The 16,205-nt window shown below is 60.7% G+C and overlaps 1 protein-coding gene across 4 annotated transcripts; it reads right to left on the bottom strand.

The window, feature by feature from the left end:
- Window positions 1-20: 20 nt before the first annotated feature.
- Window positions 21-15,915, bottom strand: STK11 (serine/threonine kinase 11). Of its 4 annotated transcripts, XR_013995039.1 has the most exons (11): window positions 14,606-15,915; window positions 8,227-8,310; window positions 7,438-7,527; window positions 6,559-6,691; window positions 6,329-6,465; window positions 5,468-5,595; window positions 3,865-3,922; window positions 3,597-3,793; window positions 1,730-3,350; window positions 1,291-1,504; window positions 63-586 (listed from the first exon to the last, which is right to left on the bottom strand). XR_013995039.1 is itself a non-coding variant. In XM_081075508.1 (10 exons), exons 1-9 carry the CDS (start codon window positions 14,893-14,895, stop codon window positions 1,307-1,309), a joined length of 1,320 nt encoding a protein of 439 aa, XP_080931634.1. In that variant the 5' UTR covers window positions 14,896-15,915; the 3' UTR covers window positions 21-586; window positions 1,291-1,306. The 4 variants fall into 4 exon arrangements, 2 of the variants coding, with proteins under 2 accessions (XP_080931634.1, XP_080931633.1); XM_081075508.1 differs by lacking the exon at window positions 1,730-3,350 and having other exon boundaries at window positions 21-586; window positions 1,291-1,509; XM_081075507.1 differs by lacking the exon at window positions 1,730-3,350 and having other exon boundaries at window positions 21-586.
- Window positions 15,916-16,205: the final 290 nt, after the last annotated feature.

Genomic DNA, 16,205 nt, shown 5'->3' with positions numbered 1-16,205 from the left:
TTCCAAAACACCCCTCACAGTCACAGCTCAAATTCACCTGTGTTTATTTTCTTAAAAAAAAAAAAAAAAAAAAAAAGAAGGAACCAACCAAACAAAACCAAGGCAGCCACCTGGCTCCCGTGGGCACGGGGCATGCATGTCTGTGGGCAGGCCTGTCCAGCCCAGCGCGGCTGCAGTTTGAACACATCACTAGGTGTGGGAGGCGCTAACATGTAGCAAAGGAAAGAGAAGTCAGGGCAAGAACCAGTAGTCTAAACGTAAAGTGCATGGCGAGGGCTGCGCGGGGCCCATGGCCCAGCCTCGCCCTCCTCCCTTGGCCAGGGAGAGGGGCTCAGCACAGGATTGCAAAGTCAACAGGAGGTCGTATCCACTGCCCATGAGAGTGGGGAGGCCAGACTCCAGTCCCTGCTGTCCCCCAGCCACAGCCCTCCAGGACCCCCGTTTCTCAAGGGGTGGTCGGCATGGAGGGTGTGGCAGCAGCCTTCCTGGGCGGCCGGAGATGGGCCAGCAGGCGGTGGGAAGGCTGAGGAGGACCTGGGCCGTAGAACCTCGACCATGGCACCTGCCCAAGGCTCCTGGAGATGGGCTGCAGATGGGACAGTGTGTCAGTCCTGGGCCAGCAAATGCTCTGCATCCCGGGAGGTAGGCGCCACCCTGGGGCCCACTGGTACGGCCAAGGAAACAGGCCGGGGCTCATGGGGCCGTCAAGTCTTGAGAGGCCAGGAAGTCTATGCTGAGAGTTGCACACTACCCAGCGGGATGAAACATGACCTTCAGTGGGGCTGCAGCTGGGCAGGGGAGCTGCTCCCCAGGCCCACAGTCCACTGCCCACACCCTAAGCAGGCACTGTGAGGCTCCGACATGTCTGGGGCCTGATCCCCCTGGTTCCAGGCCTCGGGCAGGCAGGGGTGGGAGGAGCAAGCAGGGAGAGGGCCACTCAGCGGCCAGGATGACAGCCTCAGCCAGACCCTGGCCCCTCCCAGCCTCCTGCCGTGCAGCCACCTCCAAATCCAGCAATCCCTCCAGGCAGCAGCCTGCATCTCAGGCAGAGTGACCCCCTGGGGCCCTCCTGCACACAGACCCCAGCCTGCCTCCCAAGTGGCCAGTATCCTGCAGGAAGTGACCTCCTCAGCCCTCGACTCCAAACCTGATGGCGGTGACAGCAGACTGACAGGACTCTGAAGGGCGGAACTAGCTGTGGCCAGCAGGGGCGTGACAGTGACTTGGCCAAGCATGGGCAATGCCCATGGTGCACCCCCACCCACTCCTGCCATCCGTGCTGTGGCCTACCTGCAGGTAGCTGCCCTCACTGCTGCTTGCAGGCCGAAAGCCTGCGGCTCTTGCTGCTGGCGGAGCAGGCCTTGCGGGGAGGGTTGGAGGTGGCACTGGCCCGGCGCTCCGCTCTCGATTTGGTGCTCAGCTGGGCCGACTCGGTGCCATTCATGCACACGGCCTTGGGCAGGCCTCGGCTCTGTCCATTCTGCCCGGCCTCCTCCTCTGGGACCTGTCCTAGGAGCAAGAGGGCGGTGCGGGCTGATGGGGGCCCAACACTAACCCCTCCCGGGCTGCCCCGCTCCCCAGACACGACCCCACCTGTCCCACCCAGGTCCTGCCTCCAGGGGCCCTGACCCAGGGAGAGGGAAGGCAGGCCTCAGAGCTGGTTGGTGGGGGCCCAGGCACTTGAAGGCTAGGGACCTGGGGTGTGGGGCTCGAGACTCGGCCTTCTCACCTGTTCTGATCCACACCTCGCTGGGCCCTGTGGGACTGGGCTCAGGCCAGGTGTGTGAGATGTGCCATCGCTCCCGAAATAGCCCGCCGGCTCCCCGTACCAGGCACGGGATGAAGGCATCAGTGCTGGGGGCCTACTGTGCCCCCACCTCCACCCTCACCAGCATCCTGGGACCCACAAGCCTGGGACTGTGCACGTGTGCCTATGCTCCAGTGCTCACTGAGGTGGGGGGAGAGGAGGATGGGCAGGGAGGGCCCCGTCTCCCACTGCACCACCAGGAGCCCACGCAGCTCAACCATGTGGCCCACCTTCCTACGACATTGGCAGGAAACTGCTCTAAGTTATAGCCCCCCCCCACCAAGGGTGTCCAGGGCCTGACTCAGCGGCTTCTAAACCTTGCCATGCCCACCCACATGTGCCAGGTCAGAGCTCATCCATGCTCACAGGATCCCGCTGGACAGAGCACCTGGAGGTCTCTGCATGGACCGACCAGCGCCCATCAGCACTGTCGGTGGGGGGGGGGATGGCCAGCAGGTCCGGGGTCTGCCCCATCCACCCTCAAGGCACCGTGCCAGCAGCCACTGACCAGTCACACCCGGCCCAAGGCCCAGCTCTCAGGGTAGGTGGCAGGACTCCCACAGTAGAGACAGTCCAGGGAGGCCAAGGCCAAGCAGCTGAGAGCCTCCTAAGGTGACCCATGACTGGGACCAGAGTAGCAGGGGTCTCCACCCCAACACCGGCCACCAGTGACTCATGAGCAGGTCAGAGAAGAGTGGCTGCCCAACCTCGAAACTGGACTACCCCACTTCTGGAGCAGAGGACATTCCAAGGCTGGGGATCCCCTCCGAGGAAAGGCCACCCCTGGATCTCACATCCAGAGGTGCTTGGGAGACAGCTCTGGGGGTATGGCAGGGTCTTCACTCCGCCTTGCTCGGACAACAGGTAACCTGCCGTCAAGGGTAACAGCTAGGTACCTGTCACTTATCACTGGACCCAGTGCCTCTGAGGCAGGACATCTCACCCTTGTTCTGTGGAGGGGATGGAGGCTTCAGGAGGCCTCAGACCCAGGACTGGAGTGCAGCCAGGGACCCCAGGGCCAGGGCACCACACACACATCACCTCCCGCTGATCCAGGCTGACCCTGCGACTGGCAACAGGCACCACAGACCCCAGGATAGTGGGACACAGCTCCCAGGGACCCCACCCACCCCAAAGGACACAGTGGCACGCTGGTTCTCTCTACAGCAAAACCCAGGACCCAGCCGACGAGCTGGGGATGGGACTCAACCACCACCGGCACACACATCTGGCAAACCTTTATGACGGGGCCTGCGTAACTGGTCCCCCAACAGAACAGAGCTGTGGGTGCTGTGGAGGGACACATCCAGCAACGGGGGAGCTGCCCTGCCTCCCTCAGATTCCGGGGAAGGCTCGGTGAGGGCCCACAGGGGCGCAGCGTGGACCTCCAGGCCGCGGGAAGGGCGGCTACACTAGGCCTGCGGCGCCTGCTCAAGCCCCTGCACGCCCCCGACCTCAGCTTCCTCTGCAGAAAGGTGTGAGCACTGGCGGTGTCGGGCGCCTCGCTCCTCTCTAAGCCCTGCCTCAGAAGCCTCCTCGCCACCTGGGGAAGCAAGGCCGCACGTAAGGGTGGGCGGCGGGCCATCAGAGGGGCCTCCGCCCGCGCTCACCGCCCAGCAGGATGCGGTTTGCAGTCCGAGGAACGAACGCAGAGGGCTGGGTGGCCTCCGCCCACCTGCTCCTGCTGGTCTGCTGGGCTGGTCTGTGCCAGCGTGGAGACCTGCCATGAGGGCTCGAGGACATTGAGAATGTCGAGGCCGGGCTGCAAGTCACTGCAGCTGCCACTCACCGGGCACGGTGAAGTCCTGAGTGTAGATGATGTCATCCTCAATGTCGAAGAGGTCCTCATCCCCTTCGTCATCGGCACAGCCATGCAGGTCCTCCAGATAGGGCACCACAGTCATGCTGCGCCAACGGTCCTTGCAGTCCGCGCTCGGTGGGATGGGCACCAGCTCCTCGGCTGGCGGGTGCTTCTTCCGGAACCAGCTGTGGAAGCCGGCACATCAGGGTAGCCCGTGGCACCCAGTTCCCCACACAGGCCTCTTGGGGACACTCACCTGTGCTGCCTGATCTGCTGTATGGAAAACCTCTTGGCCGGCTCGTATTCCAGCATCCCTGATGGGGAGACCATGGGAGGGTCAGCACTGGGCCCCAGCCCTGCCTGCCCAGCCCAGCTGTGTTGGGCCTGTAGCCATGTGGGCACGGTACTTGCAGCCCCAGGGCACTGTCCTGTTGGGACACGAGGGGCCATCCAGGCACCACGGCCACCTGTGGAAAACTACAGAAACGTCGGCAGTATGGCTGGGAAGACAAGCAGGGGGACACCGCCTTCCACAAGCAGGCCAAAGCAGGCCGGGCAGGACCAGCCCCACCCCACAGGGCTGGACCTGCTGTCCACATGATCCAGGGGGAAGGAAGTATGGGGCCGCCCTCTGCCAGTGCCCAGCCAGTGACCCATGGTATCCAGGCAGGACCCTGCAGCCCGAGGCAGTGGTATTCACATGACACTCACTCGGAAGGGGCAAAACCTGACCGTGGCACACATGTAGGCCACAGGATGGAATCGTCCCTCCTAAGTGAGCATGAGACACAGGAGGGGATGGGGTACAGCTCTGAGCTCTTTACACCACCCACAAGAGGGAGAGGGTGACTTCATTCTCAGGAAATCACACCAATTTTGGGAGCTGAGGTCTGAATGGCAGTGGGCGTGTGTGTGTGGGGGGTGCAATCACGGTGGTGGCCTCACTGCTCAGGGGGCTGGGGGGGGCCTGCCTGCCTCTGCTTCCCGTCCTCAGCAATCCACACCCTGGCACAGCTGCCAGCAACATCCCCTCCCAGCGTGCCTGGGGGTTCTGAGACACCAGCGCTCAGAGCCAGGGCGGCTCTAGGACTCATGGGACGTGGCCTATCTACCCTGACTGACAGGCAGAGCCTCCAGGCCAAGCGTTCTCACACCCAAGAACCAGCTTGACTCAGCTGCTAGGAAACTCTGAGGCGTGTTTGGGAGGCTTGGGAACATGACACGACCCTTTCCAGATGTACGCTGGAAATCTAAGCACTGACCAAGTGTCCATTATGGACGAGTACAAGGTCAATCACATGGTAGAGCCTGACTAAGGGCAGGAAAAGAAACTGAGATAGTATTGCACTGATAAATCCTAAACACTGGTCACACACTGGGCTGATGTCTCACTGGATGTGAGACATCCTAACCAACTGTCTCATCCAGACTCGAGTCAGCCTCAGGACAGACACCAGCTGGGCTCCCACCTGTCTACGCCTGGCCCACAGCACTGTGGCTGGACAGCGCCACCTGCTGCACCTGCCAGGAAACACAGCAGGAAGCTCCCCACCCAGCAAGTGCGCTGAGGTCATGGCTGCCATTGGAGCGAGAAGCAGGGGGGGGATGGTCAGAGCAGGTGGTGGGGCACAAGGCTCAGGCCCGGCCTCCAGGTGTCAGCCCTCCCTGGCCCCAGCCACTTTCCACACCCCACTAGGCATCGAGCCCCCCCCATCAGCAGTGGGAAGTATGAGCAGCAAAGGCAGGGTGCAGGCCTGCAAAGCAGACCCCCACTGCCCGATGGCAGCCCACCCTTGGCACACACCCACGTCCTGGCCCTCCCCAGGGCCCATGGTCAGTCGCCGTCCTGAGGTCCTCACCTTTCAGCAGGTCTGAGAGCGGGGGGCCACAGTCTCCTGGGATCGTGTAGTCCCCCTTCCCAATGTTCTCGAACAACTTATAGATGTTGTCCCCCTCGAATGGGTACAGGCCTGTCGTGATGTTGTAGCTTCGCCCCGAGGGAAAGGGCAGAGGCTGGTCAGTCAGGGCCCATCTTATGGCCCTGGCCCAGAACTACCCTGGCACAGAAGCCTCAAACCACCCTCACCCAGGGCCTTGTTTTGGGGGACAGGAATGTTCTGGAATAAATGGTGATGGCTGCACCACTGAAAATAGCAGAAACCACTGGTATTTTACACTTTAAAAGTGTGGGTCACATGCTATATGAATACAAATGCCCATGCTGGAGACTGCCCTGGTGCAGGAGTGGACGGAAGGTTCTGGACCTGGGGACTGTGCCCGTGAGCCTGCAGCATGAATGCCAACCTCAGGAATGAATAGGATTCCAGAGAACTCTGAAGCCCGCTCAGCGCTGCTTCCGTAGAAGTGCTGAGACGCACCCTGACGGCCAGACAGCCTAACTCGGGACACAGCAGGATGGGGTGGGGGGCACACGGCAGTGGGCCAAGCAATATTTTCAACGTGCACGTGTGAGAATTCTCAGTATAAAGCATCCAGACAGAACTCACCACAAGATGAGTGTGGCCAGGTGTCAGCCAGTGAGAATGGAGACACGTGGGACCCTGGACGACTGATGGGGGGCAGCCCTCACTTCCACCTGCAGGGGCTGCTAACTGGCTCCACAGCTGCCCCGCCAGGAGGGGCAGGTTCTGGAAGCCTGGAGCCTGAGCAAGGAGGGGCCCTGGGGTGACGTGAGAGGACCAGGGCCCACAGGCACTTACAGCGTGACCCCAGCCGACCAGATGTCCACCTTGAAGCCAGAGAAGGTGTCCAAGCCATTGGCGATTTCTGGCGGCTGGAACGCAGGGGAGCCCTGGCTCGTACAGCACGTGTCATCCTCAGCGAATGGGTGCAGGGCCTGTGGCAGAGCGGGGGGGAGGAGGGGGGGCGGGGGTACTCAGGAACGGCCCTCAGGGAGCGCTGGCCCGACGCAGCCCAGGCAGTGGCCTACCTCGGCCACACCCAGGTCGGAGATCTTCAGCGTGCCGCCGGTGGTGAGCAGCAGGTTGCCGGGCTTAATGTCCTTGTGCACGATGCCCTGGCTGTGCAGGTACTCCAGGCCATCCACCAGCTGGCAGAAGTACCTGCGGGGACAGTGGCGGCCGGGGTCACCCAGACGACCCATGACAGGAGGCCACAGCTTGGGAGCCGTTGAGGCTGGGCAAACAGAAGTGACTGGACAGCAGCCTGTCAGGGAACCAGGAGCCACCAGCAAGGCTGAGCTGCTTCCCCTGGCACCCCACTTGTCTCTCCTGACCAGGCAGCACTTCGTTTTGCTTCCCATCTGCTCAAGGGCAGAGGGGGGGGGAGACGGGGAGGGGGGAAAAAGGGAGAAGGGGAGACGGGGAGAGGGGGAGAGAGGGACAGACAGATACACAGCTCTGGCCTGGACATGGCCATGTAGCCGCCTGGAGCCCTCCCTGGAACCAGGGACCCAGGCTTACCCAGCCAGCATCCCCTGCACTCACACCATAGGCCAGCTGGTCCTGCAGCAATGCGGGGGGAGGGGGTGGTACTCAGCTGGGGGGACTTCCCTGCGGGTCCGGCTAGCCAGCAGTGGCAGCACAGGCCACTGTCAGGGGCTTCCCAAGGACCAGGGGATCTCAAAGCCTTAGGAGCAGGCATACCAGAGCAGGGGGGTGCGCAGAGAGTGGGGTGCCAGTTGGGGGTACCACAAACCAATTCCCCCAAGCTCCGAAGAGGTCTTAAAGCACACTTGAGCCTTCATTTAACTGATAATCAGAAAAAGCTGTTGGAACACAGGGCTGAGTCCTCGAAGCTGGTGGGGGGGGTCTGCAGGTGGGCCGGCAGAACGGAAGGACGCACGCACCCGTGAGCCTGGCACACAGGGAAGCGCTTCTCCGGTACACTGTCCAGCATCTCCTGCATGCCACACACGCAGTACTCCATCACCATATACGTGCGGGGCTAAGGAAACCACAGCTCGGCAGAGACTCCCACCCCGGGCAGTGCCTGACCCTGGGGAACGGATGGACAGGTGTTGGTGGGGACAGCTGGGAAGAAGGCCCTGGAAGGTGATGGCAGTGGGAGACCAGGGGCAGCCAGGCCAGGAGAGCTGAAGTGGCCATGTGTCTCAGGCCAGTGGGAGAGAGGCTGCAGGGGCAAGGCCACAGGACTGGTACGGCAGCCCACGGTCAGGTCATAGCCCCCCAAACCCAGCTGTGTGTCCGCCAGGGGCAGCCTTGCGATGTGCACAGAGAGAAATTGCGTGCTGGTAACCCCATCACTGCACCACATCTATGTGGAAGGACAGGGGCCTCTCAGAGTACCTGCTTCTGGGAGCTGGAGACCGCCAGGGCCACATGTCCTGCAGAGAGAGTGCTGTCCCCCTCAATGAAGGGCAAAGGCCGGGGATACTCCGGTGTTCCTCCAGAGTGACACAGCTCTCAGCCCTGGAGGCGAGGCCCAAATGACAGAAGCAGGGGAGTGCCTGCCATGGGGTACCCCCAAACACCCAGATGGAGGCCGGAAAGCATCTTCTCACCAGACCCCGGACACCCACTCGGGCTCTGGGTGACCCCAGCTAGCTCCAGAATAACTGGGAAAAGACATGTGGGTGTCATGGCCCACGCCCCCCCACCCCAGCCCCAAAGGATATATCTTCTGTTTCTCCTCATTGTACAGCACGTCCACCAGCTGGATGACGTTTTTGTGCCGCAGCCTCCGCAGTAGCTGGATTTCCCTGGAGAGAGGACAGTGTCAGCCGAGCCCTCTACACGGTGGCACATGGAGCTCACCCTTGGATGTCATGCAGAGGACACGCCAGCTCTGAGGCGGCAAGAGAACCGGGAGGCACTGCCATTGCCCCTTCTGCCGTGCCAGGCTGCACACGGACCGCTGAATGGCCTGGACGAGGACCCACAATCAGGACGTGTTATGCACTTCATCTGAGGGTGCACGGTTTGTTTCACGAGAGACCACACACGGGACAGCAGAGTGAGGGGGGCGTAGGTGCCTACTGGTGCGCAGCGGGGCTCACAGCACAGCACCAGTCGGGGCCCTCCCCACAAGGGGCCTGGAGACCTCAGCTGCTCCAGGAAGGAGCGGGGGAGAAGGCGGCCCCATCAGCCCTGCCAGAATGGACACCAGGGCCGCCCTGCCCACCTAGCACCAACCACACCTACCAGCCTGTGACAAGGGCACAGCGCTACCTGCTCTGCAGATGGCCTTCCATGTGTCACCTCTCCAAGAGTCTGAGCAGCAGAGGGCCCGCACAGCTGGGGGCCGGCAGCTCCTTGGAAAGCTAAACAGTTACTAGGAGACCCAGCAATTCCACTCCAGGTGTCTGCCCAAGAGAACTGAAGCCACGTCACCACAGAAACCTGCTCGGGCATGCACGGCAGCACCATGCAGAAGTCCTAAGGTGGAAGCCACCAACTTGTCCACCCACAGAGGACAGGGGCTCCTTGAACACAGAGGCAACAGGACTGGGAAGCGACTGGAGGAGGTGACTGTTCAAGCCCAGGCGTACCTTCCTAAACGTGGCACAGATTGCCCACAAGGCCACATGGCTACAGCAGGAGTGGGCACCCCAGGTCCTTACTGGTAAGAGGATGAGCCCCACGGCTCTACATTCCGTGTCTCGAGATTACCTGGGCCCATGCCAATCCCCCGGGCCATGCCCCTCTCTGCCCACTGTCACCATCTGGGTGAATTATGTCGCAAAGCACATGATGCTGGCCTGTCCTCAGCAATGAGACAAAGAGGCCCACGAGCTTAGCTTAACGAGGCTGATCCACTTCGGGGGCAGGGGGTGTCCATTTGTCCAGCAACTGGATCAGAGCATTCTGTGTAAACAGGAGTCCCAGCACTTAAGCCAGGAAAGAGCACACATGCTGTCCACCTCTCAGAGACGTGCAGCAGGAACCACGCGTCACTGGTGGCGGCAGGATCGTGTGTGCAGACCAGATGTGCAATCAACACCATCGAGCCCAGAGAGAACGCAAGAGGCAGCCACCAAAACTGGGGCTGCAGTGACCTCAGGGGCACAGAAGGGCTTCTATCACTGTGCCTCGCTGGCCAGAAAACGAGAACAATGTTTAAAGAGAAAGGAAAAGCCAAGCGCTCAGCCAGGATACAGGAAGCGCAGGAGGAAGCAGGGCCTTCCGGGTCAGGGAGGCTGCTTCTGCTTCTCGGGACCTGCCCGCGGGCACTGCCCAACTTCAGTGCCTCGATATTCAATCCTAGAAGAACTGACGAGCCAGATCATAAAGCCACTCACGCCTGCAGAGGAATGGAAAGTGGCCGCCTCCGTGGTCAGCCAGAAACGTGGGGACAGCCAGGAGAGACAGGGCAGGCCACTGCCAGGGAAACACCCCACCCTGCTTCTCTCCAGATGGGCTGGCCCGGGCCGATGGCAGAGGGACACTGCGCAAGAACCCCTCTGCTGAGGCTTCTCAACACGCAGCAAGGGGCTTGCAGAGGGAGAGGGAGAGGACAGGAGAAAATCCCATACAAGTGAAGTTCAACACAAACACTTGCACACCCTTCTGCAGCAGCAGGAGTCCCAATGGGCAGCAAGTGGGAACAGCGCAAACGCCCACGGACAGGTGACAAACACAACATAACCCACCCACACACGGGAGCATTTCTTGGCCATGAAAAGGAGGGAGGCGCTGACACTCGCCACAACGTGGATGGACCCTGAACACACGGTGCTCATGAGAAGCCGGACACACAGGCCACACAGTGTGTGATTCCACTTATGGGAAATGTCCAGAACAGGCGCGTCCACAGACAGGAAGTGGCTTAGTGGTTGCCAGGGTCTGGGGGAGGTGGTGGGAAGTGACTGCTTATGGGGACAGGGCTTCTTTCGGGTGATGGAATGTTCTAGAGTTGGGTAGTGGTGAGGGTTTCACAATTTGTGAAAAGTACTAAATGCCACTGAATTACACATTAATAGAGTGATTTTTATGTTTCGTAAATTATATCTCAGTAAAGCTGTTTTAAGATAAACTATAATTCAGCAACATGGTGGATGAGGGGTAAAGGGCAGCTTCAGCTGTGACCTGACACTCACGGACGAGAAGCCACAGTGTACACATGCCCTGGTCCAGTGTCCCATGCTCCCACCACGTTGTAGACTCCCCCTTCTGTCAGGGAAGGACCTGGCAAACAGGGAGGCAACCAGGACACTCAGTGGAAGTGAGCCAGGGTGGACAAGCGTGCCCTCTTGCTGTCACCTCTGGCAGCCAGCCAGTCTGGCCTCACAGCGGAATCCTACCCCATACTGAGGGGGGCAGGCAACTCAGGATGGGAATGAGCGCTGACAAAGTCCAGGGCTCCGATTCTTGACGTGCTAAAATCCCAACCATTCACCATTCAGCACCAAGTATCCGCCAATCAGAGGAAGGTGGTCTTGGCCTTGCCTGACCCAGCGTGGACACCGGTGTGTCCGTTTGCAGAGCCACCACCCCTTGCCAAGGACCTGGCCACACAGGGGGCAGACCAACCAAGGGGAAGGGACAGCCCAGGTGGCTAAGCACATCACACTACGTCATTTCCCAGACACGGACGGCGGGCACTCACCAGAAACCATACTCAACAGAGAAGAGATTGTAACTTGACACTGAGCTGCCGTGGATGGCAGGCTGGACAGGCTAGGGGACCAGCGGTCTGCAGCAGCTTATCAAATACATGCATGCTCCCTCTGACCCAGAAACTCCACTTCTGGCAACTTGCCAGAAGTGGAATCAAGGTGCAGCGTCTGTGCAGCTGTCCTGGGGGCTTTCCTATAACCTGCAGGGCTGGACTCACTCACTACCTGTCCCCAAGAGTGAGCCCACCAGGTATGGAACTGTCTCTACCTGCAAGAAACCCTGCTGCCCCGAGATAAGAGGGAGCGGGGGCAACCCTGCAGGGGCCTTTTATGAGCTTGATCTGTGCAGTTCTACTCCCAATTGGAAAAAGAAGTAAATACAACTTATTTTTAAAAAGTGATCCTTAGGAGAATTATACTTTGAATTAAAAAGTCTTTGGATAGGGTAAGAAAACACAAAAACGGAAGATGCGTTGATATTAAACTTATGATTTTTTTTTTTTTTTAATATCCTGATGCTTTTTGGAAGAACAAGCAAGAAGGGACAGGTACCTTCCTGGAGGAAGCCCCATGAAAGGAGGGGCATTCCAACCTGGCCCAGCACGAGGTCAAACGTCATTTCAGAAAAGGCTGGGGCCGACCCGGTGGCTCAGGCGGTTAGAGCTCCATGCCCCTAACTCCGAAGGCTGACAGTTCGATTCCCACATGGGCCAGTGGGCTCTCACCCACAAGGTTGTCAGTTCAATTGCTCGAGTCCCGCAAGGGATGGTGGGCTGTGCCCCCTGCAACTAGCAACGGCAACTGGACCTGGGGCTGAGCTGCGCCCTCCACAACTAAGACTGAAAGGACAACAACTTGAAGCTGAACGGCACCCTCCACAACTAAGATTGAAAGGACCACAACTTGACTTGGAAAAAAAAAGTCCTGGAAGTACACACTGTTCCCCAATAAAGTCCTGTTCCCCTTCCCCAATTAAAAAAAAAAAAAAAAAAAAGCTCTGATCCAAACTGGAGGCCAGCTTGTCTGGAAGGCTCCGGACAGTCCACTAGGAGAGATGACTGGGAGTGGAGTCTGTTCAACCTCTGGCTGACAAAGGAGCCTTTTCCCCCTGCAGCCTAAACACCCCTTCCTTTCCCCTGGGCCCACAGTCCCACACAATGCAGGCCCACTGCATCTCCAAGTAGGGACTTGGTACAACGGAGCAGGGACTTAAGCAAGAAGATCGCAGCTGCCACCAGTGGACAGGACAGTTCGGGGCAGCACTGCCCTGATGGAACTGCGTGCCGGCACGGTGCACTGCGCCTGACACCTATGCTGTCTGGTTGGCTGCAGACCACAAACCACTGACCTCCCTGGCGTCAGTTTCTCCTCCAGTTCTTCCCATGGACACTGAGGAACCCAGCTGCATGCACCACAGACACCCACGTCTCCTGAGGTTCTTGGAATCTCAGCTGACCCCTCAGTAAAACAGAAGCTGGACACCAGCACTCTGTAGGGTTCTGGTCATTTGTGTCTCCAGTAGAGCAGGAGGGAAGTTCTTGAGGGTGAAACGCCCTCTAACTTGACCTTGGCATGTGTAAACTGCATCCTGTGAATGAGTACCTTTATCACAGGAACATTACATCTTAGCAAAGGGGGACCCTCGCCCACTCCGACACTGCCTCCATGGCAGCTGGGGTCTGCGGACCTTCTGGGACCTGCTCAACCTTGCGGCCACCAGTCGGTGCCCTGGTCGGGTGTACACCCTGAGGCAACCCTGCAATAGCCAAGAGGGTGGGCTTGGGTGACTAATTAGATCAACTGGTGCTGGAATCCCTCCCACCTCAGGGTGCTGCTCCTGAGGGGCCTGGGGTGCATGGCATCAGGGGTCTGCACCAGAACACGCTGATGGACCAGTGCCCATTCCAGGACAGATGCGGGATGAAGCCCAAGAGGAGCCAGGAGAACAAGGGCTGCCCTGGAGAGCGGGAGGTGGGGGGTCCATCCAGAGGGGGGCAACATTCTGGATGTAGGACTCACTGCCCTCAACCCACAGCTGTGGCAACCTGGCAGCTCAAGGGCCACACTGTCCCCATGCGCTTCTCGCTTAATGAGAAAACCTGACCCAGAGGCCAGCAGTCCAGTGGGGGTTTCTAACTTGAGGGTGAGGCTCACTTGGCCCCCAGGAGGGCTCTGTCTTTCAAGGCCTCAGTCCCCCCCAGGACACTGCCCAAAGCCCACCTCACAGATAAGAGGCTTGTGCAGAGAGAGAACCGACCAACTGGTCCTAGGATACGGGCCACACCTCCCAGTGTCCACAGGCTGGGCTATAAAAAGGCATCATCAAAACACGGGCCCACCTTGCCCGCTGCCCAGCCCACATGCCCACCTGAAGGCTGCTTTCAGTACAGACACTGACCAGAAGCCCTATCAGTTCGGCCCCAGTTCTCTGCTCCATGCCCCATTTCACCTCCCCCAGGCTGTCCCAGAGCCAGTGAAAACAGCTCCACTAGCCTACTGGGTGAGAAGGAGGGGGGAAAGCAGAGCCAGTGAGTGGCACTTACAGAACGGGCGTGGGAACCAGCCAAGGTCACAGTCAGTCCTGCCACCTGGCCCGTTAGATAAAACCCCTTCTGGGAATCTGGAGGCTGCGAAGAGTCTGGGGTCGGCAGGATACTCCCTATCACGCAGCGACAAGCAAGGGTGCCCCTGTCCTGGGACCAGCTAGAGGAAGGAGGCAGGGACGTCCTCGAGGGACTCCTATGCGCACATCCCAGCCCATCCAGGACGCCTAGGGGCAGACAGTTCATGAAGAAATTTGTGTAGAAAGTTCACCAAGACACAAGCAATTCCCCTCTGGGAGTCACTGGGCCTGCAGTCAGGAATGTCTACTATCATATCCCAGGCGGGCAGGAATGAGCTAAGTCCCCCACTGCTGACTGATAAGCCGGTGCAAACAATTATTTTTGGCAACCGCAGGGTTCCCCTCCAGAAGGATAAACAAATCGCGTTTGGCCTGGCGCTAGTACCCGCTGCTCGCTGCGCGGAAAACCTGCTGGCCGCCAAGGCCGTTTCCGTGCAGAAACTCAGGGCCAAACAAGCACTGGCTGGTTCCACCAGACACCTAAGTGCTTTGGCAAAGCTGGGAGGGCGAGGGGGGAGAGGGACGTCCTCCTGCTGAGGAGGGCTTTGACACTGGCGCCCAAGAGCCCAAAAGCACCAACGCCCAGCAGCAACCGGCTAGCTGACTTTGTGAAAGTACTTAAGCAGGTTTCCAACGACACTTTCCCTAGCAAGGAGGACGCAAGGGGCGGCTGGTCAGCTCAGGTTTTTAAGGAAAGAAGGAATGGAGAAGGAAGGGAGGGAGGGAGGGAGGGAAGGAAGGGAGAAGGAAAGGCGGAGGGAGGGAAGGAGGGAGAGAGGGTGGCCCTGGTGCCCCAGGCAGGAAGCCCAAACTTACTTCTTCACGTTGGCCTCCCCGTTGGGGATCCTCCGCAACTTCTTCTTCTTCAGGATCTTGACGGCTCTCCTGCACAGCGTCTCTGAGTCCAGCACCTCCTTTACTTTGCCGTAGGACCCTTCCCCCAGCAGGTCCCCCATCAGGTACTTGCCAATGAGCTTGGCCCGCTTGCGGCGGGGCTGGTAGATGACCTCGGTGGAGTCGATACGGTGGATGAACGTGTCCATACCCACCGACATCAGCTCGCCCTCTGTAAACATGCCCAGCTGCTGCGGGTCTGCCACCTCCATCCTGGACCCAAGGCCTCCGCCTCCCACTGCCGGCGGTCCCTTGTCCCCTTTATGGATTCCCCCGTGAGAGGTTCTTCTTTTTGTCCCCCGCCCCCTCCCCAAAAAAATTCCCTTAGCTAAAAAAAAAAAAAAAAAGTCAGCAAAAACGCAAAAGAAAAAAAAGAGAAAAGAAAACCCTTCTTCAAAAAGAAACGATTGTACGAAACGTGAGTTCAAGAGGCGTGCCTGGTCCGGGCCCCAGGCACCCGACGGCGAGGAGCGTCACAAGTTTGGGCGCCACCCGGCCTGGCAGCTCCGGGGAGGGCCGGCGCGTCCACGGGGGCCCTGGAGAGGCCGGTGGGGCTGCGAAGTGCTAGGTCATCCTCCAGGGACTTTAGACCCTCGGACAAACACGGACGCGGCCGAGCCAAGTCTTCTCCGGGCCGTCCATTACCGGCGGGCCACGGCGCGCGCCCGGAGCTCCGCGGCGGCCGGCCGGCCCCGGGGCCCCCACAGCTGGGCAGACGAGCTTCGCCGGGGACGGGGGCGTCTCGCGGCAGCCCGGCCGTCCCGAGAAGCAGCAGGAGCCGATACAGCTCGGTCCGCTATCGCCGGCCCCGGGCGCGCGTTGGGGGGTCCGGGGGCCGCCCGGGGCCCTCCCGGCACAGGGAGCAACTTCCAAAGGAGCCGGCCTGGGACCCCCGAGGGGCTGCGCGGGCCCGGAGAGCGCTCCCCGCCCCAAACGGCAGCCTGCGCTCGCTCTCCGCCCCGAACGCCGTCGGCCGCGGCCCTCGGAGCGCGGGGACCACGCGAGGCTCCGGGCGGCCGAGGAGGCGCAGGTCGTAGGCCCCGGGCCGGAGGTTCCCGAGGCCGCCGGGGCCCGGGCGCCGCGTCCCCCGCCGCGGCCGCCGCACGCGTGGAGCAGGCGGGGCGGCGTGGGGGCCCAGCCCATGCAAAGCGGCTACGGTACCGCCCGGCCCCGCCGCTGCTGCAGCCCGCGCCCCGGCCTCACTAGCGGGCGCCCCGGGCCGCCTCCCCCTTCCGCGCCCGACATGCCGTCGCCATCTTGTTTACCTCCCGCCCCCGCCCTGAGCCGCCGCGCCGCCGCACACCGCGGCGGGCCCGCCCCTCGTGGTGCTGGCGTGCCCGCCCGTTGGCGGAACGGACATGCCCCGCCCCCACCTCCCGCCCCACCACCGCCTTCGATTGGCCCGTTTGGACCCGGGCGGGCGCTCGAGTGGGGATTGGTTCACGCTGGGCCCCGCCCCAGGGGTGGACACGGCTCGGCCATTAGCCCACGGAGACGCCCGTCATGTGGCGGGGCGGGAAGC

This window comes from Rhinolophus hipposideros (genome assembly GCF_964194185.1).
Source record: "Rhinolophus hipposideros genome assembly, chromosome: 16".
NCBI lineage: Eukaryota > Metazoa > Chordata > Mammalia > Chiroptera > Rhinolophidae > Rhinolophus > Rhinolophus hipposideros.
The sequence above is the reverse complement of the archived record's forward strand: the minus strand, read 5'-3'. Positions and strand labels throughout refer to the sequence as shown.

Coding starts and splice junctions, on each gene's coding strand:
- STK11 (XM_081075507.1), bottom strand. CDS start 14,895: ATGGAGGTGGCAGACCCGCAGCAGCTGGGCATGTTTACAGAGGGCGAG. Junction 8,311..14,605: donor GGGGAGGCCAACGTGAAGAA/GTAAGTTTGGGC, acceptor TCCTCTCTCCAG/GGAAATCCAGCTACTGCGGA. Junction 587..1,290: donor GTGAGGGCAGCTACCTGCAG/GTAGGCCACAGC, acceptor TCCCATCTGCAG/CCCATCTCCAGGAGCCTTGG.